At 38.5% G+C, this 22,410-nt stretch overlaps 1 protein-coding gene across 1 annotated transcript in view; it reads right to left on the reverse strand.

Annotated features, from left to right (window-relative positions):
• Positions 1-7,354: 7,354 nt before the first annotated feature.
• Positions 7,355-22,410, reverse strand: part of GABRB2 (gamma-aminobutyric acid type A receptor subunit beta2) — a 301,134-nt gene continuing 286,078 nt past the window's right edge. Inside the window, exon 10 of the mRNA XM_052643868.1 lies at positions 7,355-7,702. Coding sequence (XP_052499828.1) covers positions 7,355-7,702 — 348 coding nt within the window. The remainder of the gene's footprint in view (positions 7,703-22,410) is intronic.

Raw genomic sequence — 22,410 nt, forward strand, 5'->3', positions numbered from 1 at the left:
CCAGGAAAGGGAAGCAAATTGATCTTGTCAGGATTCTAATGCACAGAAGCTTGTTCAGTCTACACACACTTTCATGGAGCTTGTCATATGTTCCTTCCTCAACGACTACAGAACATCAGCATGGGGATTTTGTTCCAAGAAAGATGGAAGCTTGTGTGTCTCTCTGGCTGTACTGTACTTGCCCGTAAAGTACAAGGTTCAATGCTGTGGGAGTTTCTTCCATTCTCAGATGAATCTGGCATTATTGGGCTTGCAGTTCTTCAAGATGACTTCCAGATGGGGTTCAATAGTGACTGCCTCTTCAGATAGAGCTTGTTCCTCACCAGTTACCCATGGTCCCCACTGCTCTCTGTGGTATTACACCAGGCCTATATTATTTGCCTAAAATTCCATTAAGGCTTGTGTACACATTTGAGTTCCCAAGACATAAGATATACTGTAAGATATAAAATACACCATAAGATATAAGATACAGCATAAGATATAAGATGTATCAATACTTTAACTAAATTTTGCATCTCATTAGCCCTTTAACTTTCAGAATTTTCAATTATTCCCCACCCGTCTTTGGACATCTACTACTAGAAACAGTATATTACTGATCCAATATCAAATTCATCCTACTGTATTTCATAGCACTTCCCGATGTGGAGCGACCAAGGACCCACTAGGTCCCAGGTGAGATTCTAGTGATGAGCCTAACTTCTTAAACGAAGCTGTAGAGGAAAATCCACATTTCTTTTCTTCCACCATGTTGCAGCCTGTTTGATTCTTTCACTAGTCAAAGACTTCGCCACCCTAGAGGCATGCCTGGGGCAGCGCCAGGGACTGGCCTTCTAAGCCTCACTGTCCTTCTAAGCCTCACTATCCCATCTGCTCTGAGGTCTGCCATTTCCCCACCGCTGAATGTGGGCAGGTCTCTGTGTCCATGAAACATGCTGATTTTCTCCTGCCCGGATTCAGAGAAGGCATCCCACCCTCTCTCCTTACCCTGAAAGACACTCATGTTCCTCAGTACTTGTGGGGTGCTAAGCATCATCTGAGTCTCTTCCAGCAGTGTTTTCATTCTATCCAATAAAAATCTCTGAAATGGAAAGATAAATATGTATATAAATAGTAATAACTTAGCTGGCTACCTGAAAGAAAAAGATCAGGGCAGACACAAATGAAGACATTGGTTAGAAGACCTGCCAAAGAAACCTAATCATCTGGGGCTTGTCTGGAAGTTGTCATCCCACGACCACTCCTTGTTCTAGTTCATGTAGAGGGATGATGCTGTAGAGGGTAATATAGGAGAAGGCTGCACATTTGCCTAATGTTTTTATACAGAAACTTGAAGAGATATGAATGTGTTTGGGGCTATCCACTTTAGGAAATCAAGACTGGGGGATTGATTGTGTTTCATGATATCCCTGAAAAATTTTCTCACTAAACCAGTATTAATCTGGGAGGTGGATCTCATGGGTTAGAGAAATACTTTGCATGGGAAATGTCATAATATTTTTTAATTTCATAAAAGACTTCTTATGGATTTTCATTTCAACTATAAAATAGCTCTGTGAAGGAGGTACAATTAAATCTCCACTTCAGATAAGAAAACTGAGAGTAGGATAGATTAAATAGCTATACAATCATACATGTAATATGACTGTGACAAGTCATAGCACAAACTCAAGTCTGCCCTATAGCCAATCCCAAGGGTCCACATTTTTTACTGCCTTTTGCAAAAGCTATACTTCTACAATAGAACTCATATTCATAGTTCAAAAAATTTCTGAACTCAATGAGACCACTTATACACACATCTTTTTAAGTTTTATTTATACTTCTTAGTTCAAGAATTACACACTAGTCAACATTATTATATATTTACATGCTGAAACTGGCTGTAATAAGTTTAAATTCAAGAAAATAATTCTTATGTGCTACTCATTTATAATCCTCATTTGTTACTATCTCATGTATCCCAGAGATTGTAGTAGTCCCATTTTTAGAAAGACATGAAAATAGATGCAATGATATCCACTTGTGTTTTGCATTTTCTAGCCATTGGAAAATGTGCATTATGTGCATATTAAGAAAGGCTACAAGGTAATTAGTAAGGCTGAAAATCACTACATTGTGAAGAAACTAGAATATCACTTGTTAGAAAAGGACAATTCAGAACTGTGCAGGGACAATATTTAAAATGGAACTATTTAAACACCCATGCAAATAAAAACTTTAAAATGTCATGGAATTTAAATTATTTTCAACACTGTTTGAATTAATATGCTTAAAATGACCACTGGACGCAAATTATTGAAATAAAAAGAGAAAGATACAAGCTGATGGAACTGTCAACTTGCTTCAGATGGTGCCAGGACACAGATATGGGCATCAGAATAACGACAGGTGACAAGAGAGAGAGATTTGGCTTTCAAGTTAAAAAAACACAAGTTTTTGTTTTTGTTCATTTTGGATCACATTTAACTTTATCACAAAACAAATTCTCAAAGCAAATTAAAATCTGATGTTAGCATTTTGCACACATCTATATATCTACAGAAATGTTTTACTTCAACTTTCAAATAACTAATAGATGTTTAATATTTTTTTCCCTTAAATTATTTCCTTAGGGCAGTATCTTAATTAGCATTCTGTTGGCTCCTTACTACTTTTTTTTACAATGTCCCTGGTGTATTTGGAAAATATTTTTTAAACCTTTGGTGTGAAGCAGTGTCTTTTTTTCTCCCATTTTCCCTCATTTTTCCATTTTCCTTTTTTTTTAATAATTATGGAGTCTTTGGTTAAAAGGAAAAATGCTATCTAAGGACAAATGCTATTATTTAAAAAAAAGTCTTCTCTATGTGCTATTGTGAAACATATATCTGGAGCAGGTATATAATAAGCATTTGTTTTTCCTGTAGTGCCATCAATATAAACTTTTACTCTTTGAAAATTGAGATTTAAGTTATGAACTTTGGTTTCTTAAACTCTTACATATAAAAAGATCTATCAAGTAATCAATGATCATTTCTGCTTTTCCCAGTTGCCATTTCTAAGGCTATCTCTTGGTCGTTATAAACACTACAGTGTTTCCCATAGATGGGGTATGAGTGGGACTGACAAGAAAAAGTGCGTGTGTATGTGTGTGTGTGTGTGTGTGTGAGAGAGAGAGAACAAATTAAAACCCTTCTGTCTGGGATCCCAAAGCATTTATGCAAAAGGGTGTTTGAATTTCTCTGCTGGGGCTGCAGTAACTATTTTTACTTAGTAAAAATTAAAAAAAAAACAAAAACTAAATAATGATTTGTATCTATTGACTATTCATTTACAGCATGTTTAATTATTTACATAATAACACAGCAACTTAAGCCATAAACAGAATTAGCACATTGCCTTACCATAAAATACAAATTAGAAGTTAAAAATATTTAAGAAATCTGTTTTAATATTTACACACGCTCAGTGAAAGTTATGGTTGCTCACATTACATGGACTCTGTACACTTAGCAAAATGGCATGATTGCTACAGTTGAAAGTATCTGCCCTAACCAACATGGTGGGGTTTAGTTATTTTTTTTCCTCCTCTTGGGAGGAATATATATATATATATTTATCATTTTTTGTTTTCTTAAGACATTTTTGCTTTTAAATCACCATTGAACAATGCTAGTTGTTTTCTTGAAAAAGAGAATAAGTAGACAAGCAATGTGAGAACTAGTTAATTTCCATGTTCTGAGGTACAGTACTATTATAGTGTCAAACTGTGCAGTGGTTCATAAGAACTGTAGGCATTGATTCGCTGATAGAGAAATGCTCAGTACCCTGTATTACTTGTTTCAATATGTTGATTTGTCGGCTGCCAAATTAAAAATATTCATACATTGGTTTAATGAAGGAAATAAAACATATTAGCTTATTCCTTTTGATTTCCAACATATGAATGCATATATATGTATGTATGTTTATATGGATCTATATATACACATATATACATGTAAATATGTGGTAAGACCTGTTTGTTGGCTGTTTTTGTATGAATTCAATCATAAAATTGGAACACAGTTACCTATAGAAAATGGAAATTGTCTTAGTAGACAATTTAATGCAGGTCTTGCTTAAAATAAATGTGATTCATTTCTCCATTATGCATCCCACTGAACTTTCTCTATGCGTTGTGCTTTTGTAAGCTGACAGATTTTTTTGTGTTCCTAATACTAGAATGTAAAGTCTTTTGGTTCCTAAACCATTTTTTATTATTACTATTTTTCACTTAGCACTGCTTTTGAAGAAATGAGGAAAGGTCTAGATGGCACTGCTTAAGTCTTTTCCCCTGTTATTAAATTGCAGTAGAAAGAATTGTAACATTCCTTATGCAAACACATGATTATGTTGCATGAGTTTTCAATTCTGAAAATGCATTTCATACCTACTAGCAGTCATGTACAATATATATATATACAGATTGAGATCAAAGATTTCATTGAGAGTGTGCCTTTTAGAGTCAGAATTTGCCTAAGAATTTCACAGAGATGAAAAACACCTTAATTGCTGGCTATCGGGCTATTTCATAAACAAAAGAAAAACTATACATATATGTATAAACTGATAGTAATGCTATATCAGAATTGCCAAAACATACTTTTGTGGTCCTGGATGCCAAGCTGACTGGTCTGTTTTGAAGACTTAAAGATCTAGCTCCCCTCCCTTCCCCTCCCCCAATCTGGTAACTAAAATTCAGTTCAACTACAAAAAAACACAATTGTTTAAGAATAAATTCTATATCTACTGTTATCTCTGGGTGGGATGAGTCAAGTTTTTCTACCTACATGGTTACTAAATGCCAATCGATGGATTTTACTCTAGGGTTTCTGTTCCAGTGTCCCATCTTTTTCCTTTCCCCAAGATTTTTCTTAACACTGCAGTCAGAAATGAATCCCTGGTCATATGCTTTTGAAGCTCATGCTGCTAAGTTGCTTTTTCTGTCCACTTTGATCTAGATTTCTCTGTTGACTTTCCCGGACATCAAAATTTTGTTGGAACCTATAACGATAGCAAGGATTTTTATGGCTTTTATGCTAATTGCAGATAAGAACCACTTCTAGGCTGGAGCTCTGAGTTGTCTCTAGAAAAACCTTTCCAGAATGGCATTTTGGAGTTGTGAACCTGAGTTATCAATATGCTCCTTCTTGATATATGCTACTCAAACTTTAACCCCTAGTTACAAGGGGCAGGCACTTTTATTAGTGTGATGTCTCAAAATGACTGCCCAGGGGAAAGTGTGTCCCTGGAGAAACTCAAGGAATCTCTGCTCTGAGCCCATGGGCAACGCGTTGGTTGGATTCTGCCCAAAGGTCATACTCAGAGGTGTTCAAGTGTATAAACAAAAAATAAGGGCCAGAGCTCCCTATGCTGGTGGAAAAAAAAAAAAAAAAAAAAAAAAACCATCCTATCTAGGGGACAAATTCAGATAGATGCTAAACTTTTTTTCCTCTGATAGTGAAGAATAGAAGGGCAGCAGGACTCCATCATATTCTAAGCTGCTGAATCATCAGGGAAAGAAAACATACATTTATCCACAGGCAGATACTGGCCTTAGCTGCTATGCACAATTAGGGATGTTACTCTAAAAAGAAGTGCTGTTTTTTTTAAATAGAAATAGCAAAGTCATCCTCTAAGAAAAGTTTCAATCAAATCTAACTCTAAGGAAAAATGAGGAATTCACTATTTCCTCTGAGAAAGGCAAAATATAAACTTCACATTGATACAAATAAAATATATGAGCTTATTCTTTTCTCTTTGTCCAACATATGAATGCATATATCCAATTAGTATAGAAAGAAGCATAATCACATAATTTAAAAATTGAATAAAAATAATATATCATGCCTGCCTGATTATCAGCTATATATTTTTCTGCAGTATCAACGGAGGCTCATAACTTTCACATGTAATGTGGCTTTGTTGTTCTTCTATTTTCCATGACTTCCTATTTGATTAGGCAGACTGCAACATATACAATGAAAGCACCCTAAAAAAATCAAACTCCTCAAGTCAACAACTAAACCTACTTGTGCACATAATCTCTTGAGTATTGTTTGCCGTGAAAGACAAAGGTGAACTTCACTGTACATAGAGAAATACAGTTCTCTTAAAATCCCTCCAAAGACTTATTCTGTCTGTCTCTTAAGAATATAATCAGAATTTCAGAAACAAGAAAAGTTGGAAAAGACCAGTAAGCCCACTAAAGGAATGAACAAATCCTTCTTTTGAAATACCCTATTAAATTCAGAAATAAACTACAGGAAAATGTAGAGTCAGAGAAAAGCATCTTGTCTGCTAGCTCTGTCTGTGCTTTATATTCATACATCGGAATTACTCCCAGTGTAACCTAAGATGCTTCTAATTCTGCTAACATTTCTGTTGAGGGGTTGTCTTTTGATTAGGTACACTATAAAAACTTCTTCAGGTATGCTGTCAAAAGCTTGTGAGTTTGGAGGGAAAGAAATCTCTTTCACTCTACCTTCTGCCACTGAATACAGTATGTATGGACCACATGCTTGTAATGGGCTAAGGGTAATGCTGCTTGCGTGCTTTAATTTCGTTACAACTGTTGTCTCTGAATTTTTCACTCTGTTCTGGGTTATTAACTCTTATTTTTAACTGCCTCAGAAATAGCATTTTAGAAAAATTTCTTTCGGCCGCCAGGCATGATCATGTTTAGAAGTCTCCCCGTTTCTAAATGTCAAAATGTCAAAATGGAAGACGTCAGCGTTGATTCCCAAGCTCAAGCAAACATGGGCTGGCCAAATTGGTTTCCTGAGTCTCTGTCTTGACTCTCCCTATCTTGTTTGAATTACATGAGAACCTTCTAGAATCTGGTGGGAATTAACTTCCTGTGGCACCATCATCAGCTTAATAAGACAGGCAGATATTGTCTTCAGTAAGCATATTTGCATGGCATGGCAGATAGCAGGACAACCTTAGGAATGAAGATGGGGAGTATTTGGATATGACCACATCTCAGCGAGATGACTGATGATGCTACTGAGCCTTCTGGAAGATCGTCTAAATTATTCCCCTCTGTATAGGCTGTGTACTAAGCAGATAAGGTGGAACACAGACTCAGTCTTGCCAGCATGTGTACAAATCACTTGCATTTTAAATGGAAAACCCCAAGGACCTTAGCATTTTCATGACTTAGCAGAAGCAACCCAAATGGTATGAATTGGACCACAGGTTAGGCCAGCAACTAAGGTATTTTAGCATCACTTTTGTCCTGGATTGATGTGTTTTCCAAGTTCTATGTCAGGCTGTACAACTGGTTTGAAGAGGAATCTAGTCCTTGCTTCCAATGGGAGGCTATGTTTTAGTTCACATAATAAAGCCAGTAGACGATGTTGAAGAAGGAGAAAACCACTGGGAAGAATATGCGGGACCACCGATCTATGGCATTCACATCAGTCAAGTCGGGAATGGTGATTTTCAGTTGGGAGGCGCGTCTCCGCAGGCGGCTTTTCTTCTGTGCCACGTGCCGTTCCAGGGCATTTCGGCCAAAACTATGCCTGGGCAACCCGGCTTTCCGATACTGGATGCTGGAGGCATCATAGGCCAGCATTGTGCTCCTTGGGTCTCCAAGTCCCATCACAGCCTCGGAGGTGGCCATTTCATTTTTTATCTCAAGAGTGCTCAGTAAGATATTCTCATGGGGGTCCATCTGCAAGGGGGAAGAAACAAACAAGACTTTCAAAACAGAAAGCCTTTACTGGTGATTTTTACACAAGGTGCTATGATATGTAGTTTGGATATTCATGCTTAAGAGAATTGGCTTTATGTCCACATGCTCTAAATTTGAACTGTGGTTCTGCCACTATAAACTATGAGTTTCAGTTTCTTCATCTACTAAATGGTATAATAATCCACTCCAAGAGGATGGCTGTAATGATGTAATGGCATAATAGACTGTTGCTAGTACCATTTTCAGGATTTCCACATAGAGCATGCAGAGAAATGGAAAGCATGACCTCCCCCTTTAAATAATTTACAGTCTTGATTAAAAATACCTAAAAAATCTAAACTGAAATAGGGATGAAATAGTATTAGGGGATGAATTACTAAAATGTGCTCACAATAGAAGCCTAATTACAGATGAATTCATGATAAAACCAGAACTAAAAGTAGTAGGTAACATATATTAAGCACTTGATACACACACCAGAAACATTTTTATGTAACTTCATTTAACTGATGCTTCTTAACGCCCACACAGTTACAAGGTGTCACCTTAAATTTTCAGTGTCAATATAAATAGGGTAAAGGAAGAATTCTGAACTACAGAAGTGGAGGAAACACATGACTTGCTAAAATGCAAGAGAATTCAAAACAACGAGGAACTTGAAAGTAACAGTTGAACAGACTATGGGTGGTGTGGGTGGTCAAGGGGTGAGTGGAGTGACTTGCCAGGGAAGAGAAGCAGACAGGAATTAAGAGTTTGACACGAACTGTCTGTACTGAGCTGAATTCTGGGCCCAGGGACTAGAATTCAGGTGGCTGTGCTGACAGGGTGACTCTTTTTTCTCTTGGATTATTTCCTCTTAGCAAGTCTAAAAGTAAAGGATGAATACTGAGATCATGATTCTCCAAAACTAAATGATTATGGAACACTTTTTGTTCTGTTGAGATGGGAAAATTTGTGTGTCTTATTTTTAAGAGGCCTCCACTGCTACATAGATAATAAAACCTAACCACAACAAGCTATTATTAATAATATAGTATGTTTATTTTGGTAAAGACTTGAAATATATCTACTGCCAATATTTTTTATAATCATTTTTTGTATATTTTGTTTCCAGTTTTATTGAGAAATAATTGATACATATCACTGTATAATTTTAAGGTGCACAGCATGATAGTTCAATTTATATATATTATGAAATGACTACCACAATAGGTTAAGCTAACATCCATCTTTTCATATACATATGATAAAAAAAAAAAAACAAGGAAAAAAAATTGTGGTGAGAACTCAAGAAATAAATGCTGATTGAATGAAATTCATTTTATGACACTTAAAACTCAGTGTCTTCCTGCATCATCAATAAGATGATTTAATCTACAACACCATTGTGGAGATGGGAACTGCATGGACTACACCTCTTGAGTCTCTTTCCTGCTCCAAGGCTTCCACCTCTGTTGACACAGGTCTCTTGCTAGAGCAGCAGGCTCAGGCACCTGAGATATGGAAACATTTCCCATGGTACCCTGGACCACTTATATGACAGATGCCCCATTTTTATGCATGAGAAGGGAATTTAGTGAGCAGCACCTAGTAGCTTGTTGTTGTTTAGTCCCTAAATCCTACCCGACTCTTTCATGATGACCTCATGGACAGTAGCCCACCAGGCTACCCTATCTAGTAGCTAAGGCTAAGTAATTTACATATTGACTTTTCCATTTCCAATAGTCCAGTGGGATCAGCATGTATCTCAAGCTCAGAAAATAAGGCACAGAGAGGTTAAGAAATTAACACAAATTCACCCAGTGAACAGATGACAGAGCAAGAACTGGAATCAGGTCTCTCTCACTATGCCATGCTAAGGAACAGAAATAGCCCCATCCCACTATAGCCCTCTACACTCAAAAAGAAGACCTTCTCAGTGCAGGGGAGGGGCGGTTACCTGGAGGCTTGCAAAATGTCCTTAATGAGGATGTAGATAAGTGTCTTGATTTAAATACATCACTAAAGATTAGAACTAATGTAAAGTCCTATTAACTGTAACACTGTCAACTAAATAAACATCTGTGATTTGAACCTTCAACAGCCCCACTAGCAATCATTCTATTTAAGGAACCACCACTTCCCCTCTCTCAGTTACTGTGCTTCTGATGTGGCTGGAGTCAAGCAGAGCAATCCTGACACAGTGACTGTTTCAGTGACAGACACACGCCCATTTCAGAACTAATGGCAAGTCATGAGCCTTCAGGTGGGCATACTAAAGACTCTGAAACATTTCCTCTGGGTTTGTACCCAAAAGTATGTGGTCTTGAGTCTAATGAATTTGTCCAACTGCAAGAGGTGATCCTAACTTGAAAACAAGCCAACATTGGGAGACACACAGAATCCATGACCTGCTGAGAGTGTCTGTATCTGGTATGCCTGATATGCTGATGCTAAACAAGATAATACACCTCTCTCTCTCTCTTTCTCTTTTTTGTATAAGACAGCATGACTTGGGGTTTCTATTACTTAAGTGAAAGTGAAAGTGAAGTCGCTCAGTCCTGTCTGACTCTTTGCGACCCCATGGACTGTAGCCTACGAGGCTCTTCCCTCCATGGGATTCTCCAGGCAAGAGTACTGGAGTGGGTTGCCATTCCCTTCTCCAGGGGATCTTCCCAACCCAGGGATCGAACCCAGGTCTCCTGTATTCCAGACAGACACTTTAACCTCTGAGCCACCAGGGAAGTCCATAGACCCAAATAATTCTAACTGAGATATGATTCATCTTTATGGATCTGAACAACCCTATAATATAGGCAGGGCAGGAAAGATATTATTGATGTTACACCTGTAATAAGGATGTTTCACAACTCAAATTGAAATTAAGGAAATCTGTTACAGTAATACAATCTTCAGTATGCAGAAGAGTGTTGGGTTTTAATCCTTCCGGCTAGGACCAAAAGCATCTAGGGGCTGCTGGGTTTGGTGGCTGGCTGGTCAACTGGCTACATTTTTTTTACCCCCTTGTCTGTTTTCCTTCAAAGGATGTGAACTGTGTTAGCAGCAAAGGTCAAAGGTGAAGGCTTTTTATATGCGTTTCAACAGGCTTTTATGTATTTCAAATGGTAAAGGGGGAAAGGCTTTTTAATTGATTATGTTGAGCTTCCATTAGTAATCTATAGGACTTATTTACTCTGGGTGGTGCTAGTGGTAAAGAACCCGCCCGCCAATGCAGGAGACAGAGATGCAGGTTTGATCCCTGGGTTGGGAAGATCCCCTGGAGAAGGGAATGGCAACCCACTCCAGTATTCTTGCCTGGAGAATCCCATGGACAAAAGAGCCTGGTGGGCTATAGTACATAGGGATGCAAAGAATTGGATATGACTGAAGCAACTTGACCTGCCTCTTGAGAAATCTGTATGCAGGTCAGGAAGCAACAGTTAGAACTGGACATGGGACAACAGACTGGTTCCAAATAGGAAAAGGAGTACATCAAGGCTGTATATTGTCACCCTGCTTCTTTAACTTCTATGCAGAGTACATCATGAGAAACACTGGACTGGAAGAAACACAAGCTGGAATCAAGATTGCCGGGAGAAATATCAATAACCTCAGATATGCAGATGATACCACCCTTATGGCAGAAAGTGAAGAGGAGCTAAAAAGCCTCTTGATGAAAGTGAAAGAAGAGAGTGAAAAAGTTGGCTTAAAGCTCAAATTCAGAAAACGAAGATCATGGCATCTGGTCCCATCACTTCATGGGAAATAGACAGGGAAACAGTGGAAACAATGTCAGACTTTATTTTGGGGGGCTCCAAAATCACTGCAGATGGTGACTGCAGCCATGAAATTAAAAGACGCTTACTCCTTGGAAGAAAAGTTATGACCAACCTAGATAGTATATTCAAAAGCAGAGACATTACTTTGCCGACTAAGGTCCATCTAGTCAAGGCTATGGTTTTTCCTGTGGTCATGTATGGATGTGAGAGTTGGACTGTGAAGAAGGCTGAGCACTGAAGAATTGATGCTTTTGAACTGTGGTGTTGGAGAAGACTCTTGAGAGTCCCTTGGACTGCAAGAAGACCCAACCAGTCCATTCTGAAGGAGATCAGCCCTGGGATTTCTTTGGAAGGAATGATGCTAAAGCTAAAACTCCAGTACTTTGGCCACCTCATGTGAAAAGTTGACTCATTGGAAAAGACTTTGATGCTGGGAGGGATTGAGGGCAGGAGGAGAAAGGGACGACAGAGGATGAGATGGCTGGATGGCATCACTGACTCGATGGATGCGAGTCTGAGTGAACTCTGGGAGTTGGTGATGGACAGGGAGGCCTGGCGTGCTACGATTCATGGGGTCGCAAAGAGTCAGACACAACTGAGTGACTGAACTGAACTGAACTGAAGCAACTTGATATGCACATTGTTTAAATAAAAGAAAAATAATTTTTAAATTATGCATGTGAAATTGAACAACTATTATCTTTCCTATTTTCTTTTTGAAATACTTGTTTTAGGAAGGTGATTGCTGATTGAGGTTTATTATTATTATTATTATTTTTTTTTTTTTTGAGGGACCTCCTTTACTGCATCATTGCAGAATATGCTGTATTTTCATTTTACAGAGCAGGAAACTGAAGTTCATAAAAATGAAGTGAGTTAATTAAAATCTTACTACTCAGAAGTAATAAAATAGTGTAATAACTCTCTGTTGATGATTATCTCAATGCAATAATATTCCATGCTGCCTCCAGCATCTCCCAAATCAATCAGGGAAGTCTGACTCAGGTAGTGGTTTGGTGGGCTGGTATAGTCTATTTTAGTGGCTCTAAAACTTTAATAAAGCTCAGAATTCCCTGAGAAGTCTTGTTAAAATACACATCTCTTGGCACCCCCTCCCAGAATTCCTCAGTTAGTAAATACAGAATGAGGCTCAATAATCTGCATTTCTAACAAGTTTCCAGGTGATGAGGTGATGCTGACCTGGGGTTCACATGTGGAAAACTACTAGTCTGCTGGACTGCAGCAGAAGGACATGACTAAACAAAGCAGCCGCAGATACCTTGGGAAAAATGAAACACAGCTGAAGTTCTAACTACAGTCCTTACCATTAGAGAACACATGAAACTTCTGTCCATTATTCACTACAGACAGGCATTGTGTGACACAACTTTCAAGACCATCCCCAAGAAAAAGACCTGCAGAAAAGCACAATGGCTGTCTGAGGAGGCCTTACAAATAGCTGTGAAAAGAAGGGAAGTGAAAACCAAAGGAGAAAAGGAAAGATATACCCATTTGAATGCAGAGTTCCAAAGAATAGCAAAGAGAGATAAGAAACCTTCTTCAGCGATCAATGCAAAGAAATAGAGGGAAACAACAAAATGGGAAAGACTAGAGATCTCTTCAAGAAAATTAGAGATACCAAGGGAACATTTCATGCAAAGATGGGCTTGATAAAGGACAGAAATGGTATGGACCTAACAGAAGCAGAAGATATTAAGAGGAGGTGGCAAGAATACACAGAAGAATTATACAAAAAAGATCTTCATGACCCAGAAATCATGATAGTGTGATCACTCACCTAGAGCCAGACATTCTGGAATGTGAAGTCAAGTGGGCCTTAGGGAAGCATCACTATGAACAAAGCTAGTGGTGGTGATGGAATTCCAGCTGAGCTATTTCAAATCCTGAAAGATGATGCTGTGAAAGTGTGGCACGCAATATGTCAGCAAATTTGGAAAACTCAGCAGTGGCCACAGGACTGGAAAAGATCACTTTTCATTCCAATCCCAAAGAAAGGCAATTCCGAGAATGCTCAAACTACCACACAATTGTATTCATCTCACGTGCTAGTAAAGTAATGCTCAAAATTCTCCAAGCCAGGTTTCAACAATACATGAACTGTGAACTTCCAGATGTTCAATCTGGATTTAGAAAAGGCAGAGATCAAATTGCCAACATCTGCTGGATCACTGAAAGAGCAAGTGAGTTCCAGAGAAATATGTATTTCTGCTTTATTGACTATGCCAAAGCCTTTGACTGTGTGGATCACAATAAACTGTGGAAAATGATGAAAGAGATGGGAATACCAGACCACCTGACCTGCCTCTTGAGAAACCTGTATGCAGGTCAGGAAGCAACAGTTAGAGCTGGACATGGAACAACAGACTGGTTCCAAATAGGAAAAGGAGTACATCAAGGCTGTATATTGTCACCCTGCTTATTTAACTTATATGCAGAGTACATCATGAGAAACGCTGGGCTGGAAGAAGTACAAGCTGGAATCAAGATTGATATTTGGGAGAAATATCAATAACGTCCGATATGCAGATGACACCATCCTTATGGTAGAAAGTAAAGAAGAACTAAAGAGCCTCTTGATGAAAGTGAAAGAAGAGAGTGAAAAAGTTGGCTTAAAGCTCAACATTCAGAAAACGAAGATCATGGCATCTGGTCCCATCACTCCATGGGAAATAGATGGGGAAACAGTGTCAGACTTTATTTTTTTGGGCTCCAAAATCACTGCAGATGGTGATTGCAGCCATGAAATTAAGACGCTTACTCCTTGGAAGAAAAATTATGACCAACCTAGACAGCATCTTAAAAAGCAAAGACATTACTTTGTCAACAAGGTCTGTCTAGTCAAGGCTATGGTTTTTCCAGTGATCAGTCCATCTCCTTGGACTGCAAGGAGATCCATCCAGTCCATCCTAAAGATCAGTCCTGGGTGTTCACTGGAAGGACTGATGTTGAAGCTGAAACTCCAATACTTTGGCCACCTCATGTGAAGAGCTGACTCATTTGAAAAGACCCTGGTGCTGGGAAAGATTGAGGGCAGGAGGAGAAGGGGACAACAGAGGATGAGATGTTGGATGGCATGACCAACTCAATGGACATGAGTTTGGGTAACCTCCGGGAGTTGGTGATGGACAGGGAGGCCCGGCATGCTGTGGTTCATGGGGTTGCAAAGTGTTGGACACTAATGAGCTGAACTATGTAAACTTTAAAAAAAATTATTTTTTTATATGATTTTGAAAGGTTACTTTCCATTTACAGTTATCCCAATACATTAGCTATATTCCCTGTGTCGTACAATACATTCTTGGACCTGTCTTATATCCAGTTCTTTGTACCTTCCACTCCCCTATCCCTATATTGTCCCTCCTCCCTTCCCACTGGTAACCACTTGTTTGTTCTTTGTATCTGTGAGTCTGCTTCTTTTTTTGTTATATTCACCAGAACGTTCTATTTTTAAGATTTCACATATAGGTGGTATACAGTATTTGTGTTTCTCTGTCTGACATATCACTTGGCATAATGTCCTCCAAGTCCATCCACGTTGCTGCAAATGAGAAAATTTCATTATTTTTTATGGCTGAGTAGTATTCAATTCTCCAGGCAAGAATCCCAGGGACAGGGGAGCCTGGTGGGCTGCCATCTATGGGGTCGCACAGAGTCGGACATGACTGAAGTGATTAGCATAGCATAGTATTCAATTGTGGGTATGTACCATATCTTCTTTATCCATCCATCTGCTGATGGACACTAAGGTTGTTTCCATATATTGCCTCTTGAAAATAATGCTGCTGTGAACACTGGGGTGGGCATGTATCTTTTTGAACTTATGGTTTTTTTTGGATATATATCCAAGAGTAGACTGGCTTGGTTATAATGATCTTGACAATAATGTAACAAGGGAGTTATTATTAATAGTCTCATTTTAAAAATAAGGAGATTGAGAATTAGGACTAGTTAGTGATTTGTCTAGAGTTACAGTTAAAGTAGTACATTTAGCATTTAATCTGTTTGTTCCAGTGTTCCTGTTCCTACTGACAAGGCTATACAGTTGCTTATCTTGACACTTTTCTTCAGTTATAAGTTCAGTCTTGGAACCTGTATCAGGTTGTACTTAGGTAATGAGATTACATAAAATGGAAGGAATAGCAACTGTCACATGAATTTAGCTAATCCTTTTAAAAAACAGATCTCCTTCCCAGCCTCTCCAGCTTTGCCCAAATGATGGTCCTAATTGCCTTTCTCTTGAGCAGTGGGAGACAGGGAGAAACCACTAATCATCCCTTTTTTGGGTCAGAACATAAACAAAAGATAGTTCCTCTTTAACTTATCAGAAAGGCCATGGAGCAATCTCTATTGCCCTGGAAAACATACCAAAATACTGGTCATCTGTTTTGTCTTGTAATTTTTACCTATTTAAACAGCCATGAAAATACTGCTGATGGTAATTAAAACAACGGAGAAAAGGAAACCAAAAATATATGACGGAAAACAGATGCGAGGGAAAGACTAATGAATAAACTGACATTCTATATAGATAAACTACACTTGCAAGAAGCTTGCTGCAGGTCTTGCTTTAAGGGTCTATACTACTTGCTTTCTAGAGTCAGCTTTTAACTCACAAGTGTCCATTCCTGACACAAGGGTTTTGGGAGGGGCCCTCTTAAGTAGTCCAACACCAATAAAAAAAACAAAAAAACCCTCTTCTGTTCCCCATTCAGCAATCTGCTCTTAAAATTATTCTGCTCTGGAATTATTCTGCTTATCCATCAAGAATGAAATGCTGAGATTTTGGGAAACACACTCGTTTATTTGCACCAGCATTCTGGACTCTCCTACGAATGACCCCCTGTGAAGGAGGGCAGTTTTCACATTGATCGTTCAGCTGTTCTACTAGTTAGAGAGAGATGCACTTCTGTTTCAGGCTGACCCATGCACGGATGATTCTAACAATGGCAAATTCATGTTAAACACTTGGATTAGGAGGTTTTCTTTTCCTTCTTCTCATTCCCCACTCCAAAATCTTTTTCCAAAAAGAAAAGAAACACATTTAATTAACAGTTCCATTTTGCTTAAAAGATATTGCATTAAACAATGAAGAGAGGACCTTATTTTTTATAAAATAAGCTAATTTCAGGACGGGTTTCAGGGTTGCTGCTTCCTTTCCCAGACCTTTGTCAGTGATAGCTGTATGTTCTGGAGAGATGGCCTTGTCCTACTGTCTTAAACAGACATGCAAACAGCAACCCTCAGTGATCCAGCGGCATCACATGTTTATCTTGGGAAGTATAATGGGGCTATTTTAGATTCTAGTTCACCACTCATATCATTCAAAGAAGAGTGAGAAATTGGAAAAAAAATTCAAGAAATACTAACTCTGGTATTTTCAATTACTTCGACTAGTGTGTGGGTAAGAAACCTTGTTTTATCTTCCATGAATTGACACTGTGACCTGAGTAACTTTAAATGCTAAGGCAATGAAATGTTAAGCCACCTGGGAATGTCCAAAGCACTCTTTCCAAAGGAAAAATACTCTGAAACTACCTAGCCTGCACTCAGCCTTCTAAGAGGTGAAAGCAAATTTACCAAGTAGAATATGAAATGGAGATTCCAAGAGGGCAAGTGAAGGTCAACATCTGTGAATTTTCTAATTCCTCTACTGAAGCAAAAAAAGAAACAGTAACCAGATACAGAGTTTAGAACTGGAATATAAATAATACGAGAGCACTGCTGAAATCCCAGGTAGTTTCAGAAGGATGATCTTTTAAAAAAAATGTTTTTGAACTTTTTATTTTGTATTGAGGTATAGATGAATAACAATGTTTTGATCGTTTCAAGTGAACAGTGAAGGGACAGTCATACACATACATGTATCTAGTCTGTCCCAAACTCCCCTCCCACCCAGGCTGTCACGTAACACTGAGCAGAGTTCAATGTGTTATACTGTAGGTCTTTGTTGGTTATCCAATTTAGGTTGCCCATTTTAAATACAGCAGTGTGTACATGAAGGATGATCATTTTAAATAAAAGCTAGTAGAAAAATAAAAGGGCTGAGATTCTTTTTAATGTCTTTTTTCCTTCTATGATGCTACTGTGTTTGAAATCTCACAACCATACCATGAGAAGTTTGTACTAGGAGCATTTTGTAAACCTTTCCCACCAAAATTCTGAAGTTCATGGGTAGTTAAGTTGTAAAACAATTACTCAAATTTATGTTTGTAAACTCAAACCTTATTTTTCCTACTAAATATTTTCACTATGTGGTAAAATAACGTGATCACTGGTGGCACTAAGATATGAGCAATTTAGCTGTTGTTTTGATTTTCAGTTTTTAAATTCTCATGGGTAGATCATGGGAGCACCCATCTTGAGGATTACTTAGCAGACTGTTCCTTTGTTAAGGAATCACATTAACGCATCTCTTCTTTATGGATCAGTCATTTGGTTGACTTTTTATAGTTGTCATAAGGTGGAAAGATTCTGCCTCAGTCACAAACCAAAATAATCCATCTGGACAAGTGGATAAACCAAGTGAGCATGGTGAGGTTTCGAGTTGCTGTTTCAGGTGATAGTGAAGCTTTCAGAAGTAGAGTTAGACCTTGGGAGCAGAAAGAGAAGAGTAAGACACTTCTCTCCAAAGGACCCCAGAAGAGATACCTTTAATAAAAGTTATGACTCATACAAGGTCAGCTGTAAAAAGACACTCAACAAGCCTGGGCTGTCTAGTGGACTAAGGCTCCCCCTCTTTCTAATCCCCTTATGTGAGTCCCTGCCCCTTTCAACCCTCTCAGCAGAGTTAGAACAAGCTGGTTCTAATCTTGGCTTACCCTAGGCCTCGGTGCTTTTCCAGAAAATCTAGGTGCATTTAGGGACGTCCTTGCTTATTTCTTCCACCTGGGTCAATCCTCCTGCTACAATCTCCTTGAACCCTAGTTTCCCTCATGATGGCAAGCATGGGCATGTTGCCTATGTGTCCCTAATGCTGACCACTACAGTCCATACAAAATAAGTACCTAAAATAAAACTTGCTGAATTGAATTACTGAGAGGGTTAGACTAAGCCCAGGATCACACATTCAAATCCGCTAGGGAAGTCATATCAAAGCATGAAGTAGTTGTAATGGAGAATGGGTATAAGTTGGCCCTAGTATAGTTAACTAGACTATAAAAATACAGGCTTGCCTGAAGGACATTTAAATTCAAAATTTTAAAGATTATGGCGGGGTCAAAATCACATCTAAGGGTTTAGCCCACAAGCTGCTGCATTAAATCCCTTACAGATTTAATATATTAAAAAACTGTCTTTCACAGCCTTCAGAATGGAAGAAAATAATAGCAAATGAAGCAACTGACAAACAACTAATCTCAAAAATATACAAGCAACTCCTACAGCTCAATTCCAGAAAAATAAACGACCCAATCAAAAAATGGGCCAAAGAACTAAATAGACATTTCTCCAAAGAAGACATACTAACAAACACATGAAAAGATGCTCAGCATCACTCATTATCAGAGAAATGCAAATCAAAACCACAATGAGGTACCACTTCACACCAGTCAGAATGTCTGTGATCCAAAAGTCTACAAGCAATAAATGCTGGAGAGGGTGTGGAGAAAAGGGAACCCTCTTACATTGTTGGTGGGAATGCAAACTAGTATAGCCACTATGGAGAACAGTGCAGAGATTCCTTAAAAAACTGGAAAGAACTACCTTATGACCCAGCAATCCCATTGCTGGGCATACACACTGAGGAAACCAGAATTGAAAGAGACACGTGTACCCCAGTGTTCATCACAGCACTGTTTATAATAGCCAGGACGTGGAAGCAACCTAGATGTCCATCAACAGATGAATGGATAAGAAAGCTGTGGTACATATATGCTATGGAGTATTACTCAGCCATTAAAAAGAATGCATTTGAATCAGTTCTAATGAGGTGGATGAAACTGGAACCTATTATACAGAGTGAAGTAAGCCAGAAAGAAAAACACCAATACAATATACTAATGCATATATATGGAATTTAGAAAGATGGTAACAATAACCCTGTATGTGAGATAGCAAAAGAGACACAGATGTATAGAACAGTCTTTTGGACTCTGTGGGAGAGGGGGAGGGTGGGATGATTTGGGAGAATGGCATTGAAATGTGTATAATATCATATATGAAATGAGTCACCAGTCCAGGTTCAATGCATGATACAGGACGCTTGGGGCTGGTGCACTGAGACGACCCGGAGGGATGGTACGGGGAGGGAGGCGGGAGGGGGTTTCAGGATGGGGAACACGTGTATACCTGTGGTGGATTCATGTTGATGTATGGCAAAACCAATACAATATTGTAAAGTAATTAGCCTCCAATTAAAATAAATACATTTACATTTAAAAAAAAAACCCTCAGCCTCAGAAAACTAAGATCATGGCATCAGTCCCATCATTTCAAGGCAAATAGATGGGGAAACAGTGGAAACAGTGAGAGACTTTATTTTCTTGGTCTCCAAAATCACTCCAAATGGTGACTGCAGCCATGAAATTAAAAGATGTTTACACCTTGGAAGAAAAGCTATGACCAACCTAGACAGCAAAAAAGCAGCCATTACTTTGCCGACAAAGGTCCACCTAGTCAAACCTATGGTTTTTCCAGTAGTCATGTATGAATATGAGAGTTGGACTCTAAAGAAAGCTGAACACCGAAGAATTGATGCTTTTGAATTGTGGTGTTGGAGAAAACTTTTGAGAGTCCCTTGGGCTGCAAGGAGATCCAACCAGTCCATCCTAAAGGAAATCAGTCCTGAATATTCATTGGAAGGACTGATGCTAAAGCTGAAACTCCAATACTTTGGCCACCTGATATTAAAAAACTGATTCATTTTGAGAAGACCCTGATGGTGGAAAAGATTGAAGGTGGGAAAAGGGGATGACAGAGGATGAGATGGTTGGATGGCATCACCAACTCGATGGACTTGAGTTTGATCAAGCTCAGGAGCTGGTGTTGGACAGGGAAGCCTGGCATGCTGCAGTCCTTGGGATCACAAAGAGTTGAACACGACTGAGCGACTAAACTGAACTGAAATGTCCCGCTCCTCATCCAACTTTTCCCTTTGACCTAACATTTATGTGTGATTTGTCTGATCCAGTCTTTACTCTGATGGTTATAAAATGGTGGATTTAAAAAAAAAAACAAACAACAAACTGTCTTTCAGTTCCATTTAATCTATAATTACCAACTGCTTTAAAAAAAAATGTGGCATAAAATAGGACTAATGAATAAGGAAAATTCACCTAGAAAAAAGCCTGAGTCTCAGAGCTCCCTTGTAAACTGTGATCTTGATATCAGGCTAGTGTTTCTTTCCTAACCATGTGAGGTCTTGTTGTGGCAAATTCTGCAATATTTCTCTGTGTGGGAACTAAAGTAGCCTTCCTATTTTTTGTAGTTTAATCTCTTCCATTCTTTTTATTCTCACAAAATCAAATTAATTTCTCTTGAAAAAGTATTACTTTCCAGTTATGTGTTAATTTGTGCAGAATCCACTGGAAAAGAACTAAGGGCAGGAGGACAAGGGGGCAACAGAAGGTTGGATGGCATCACTGACTCAATGGATATGAGTCTCAGCAAACTCTGGGAGATAGTGAAGGACAAGGGAAGCCTGGAGTCCTGCAGTCCATAGCGTGCACAACTGAGTGACTGAACCACAACATCCAGAATGATATGTATTTCACAGATCACTGATTTTTAAAATAATGGAGACTGGAGGATGAATGCTAAATTTGGGGGAAATGAGAGTGCATTTGTCTGTTTTGTTTTTTTTAAAGCATCTGCTGGGGAGGCCACTTTATTATTATTGTTATTATTTGTCATGCCACGAGGCTTGCAGGGTTTTAGTCCCCCAACTAGGGCTTGAATCCAGGCCCATGGCAGTGAAAGCCCCAAGTCTTAACCACTGGCTCATCTGGGATTCCTAACAGTACACTTGAATTGCTACATTTAATAATAATAAAACACAATAAAATATATGATGAACTGAATACTTTTTAAAAGGTTGGTAGAATTCTTTTTGGGTTCTACTTCTTGACCAAGTATAAGCTACTACTTTCAAATATAGTTGAAAGCCAGGAGTCATTGTAATTGTATGGAAAAAAAAAAATTAAAAGATTGGGGTCATACAGAAATCCCCAGAAGGAGGAAAAAGTGAAAGAAACTATACTAACAATCTATATTTTTAATGGACCTTCCTTTCTTCCAAAGGAGCGTCTCACTTTAAATTATTACAGATCCTCAGGCTCTGTGGAATGAGCCAGGTTCGACAATGAACTCACTTTAAGTTCAAAGTCCTCTTTTCACACATTTCGAAGGTAGATGTGAGAATCTGCATACTTAATTCTGATAACTTGAAGAAGTTTTAATACCTGGGAGCTTATATCCTGAGAGGCAAAGGCTCATTCTAGTTCCATTTTCATCTGAATTATTGACTCAAGTCCCAAGCTGGAGAGAGACGACTGATCTAATCTTTTCATTAGCTGGTTCATACAACTCAAAGCATTATGTATGATGACTTGTTAGAGATTTTAATATACACCACATAACTGGTAATTCACAATTTCCAATACATTTTAAAATAATACCATAGAGGACATTTGGTTTCTTTCCACAAGGCTGGAAACATCACAGTCAAGTGTTTACAAGGCACAGGCATATAGGGAGGGGAATTAGGGGTAAACTTTAGCAGTAGAGGAGGAAATTTTTCCCCTGGGGCTTTACACACATCACTGAGAGAAAAAAGAGGTGTCTTTTCCAGACACACACCCCTCCTCTTCATAATATTCTAAAACCCAGGACAGTGAGTAATAAATGTGATAGATGATCAGGTCAAGTTTCAAGACTTAAGGGCAGGTTGTGAAAGTGTTACTCAGTTTGACT

Source organism: Budorcas taxicolor, chromosome 7 (genome assembly GCF_023091745.1).
Source record: "Budorcas taxicolor isolate Tak-1 chromosome 7, Takin1.1, whole genome shotgun sequence".
Lineage (NCBI taxonomy): Eukaryota > Metazoa > Chordata > Mammalia > Artiodactyla > Bovidae > Budorcas > Budorcas taxicolor.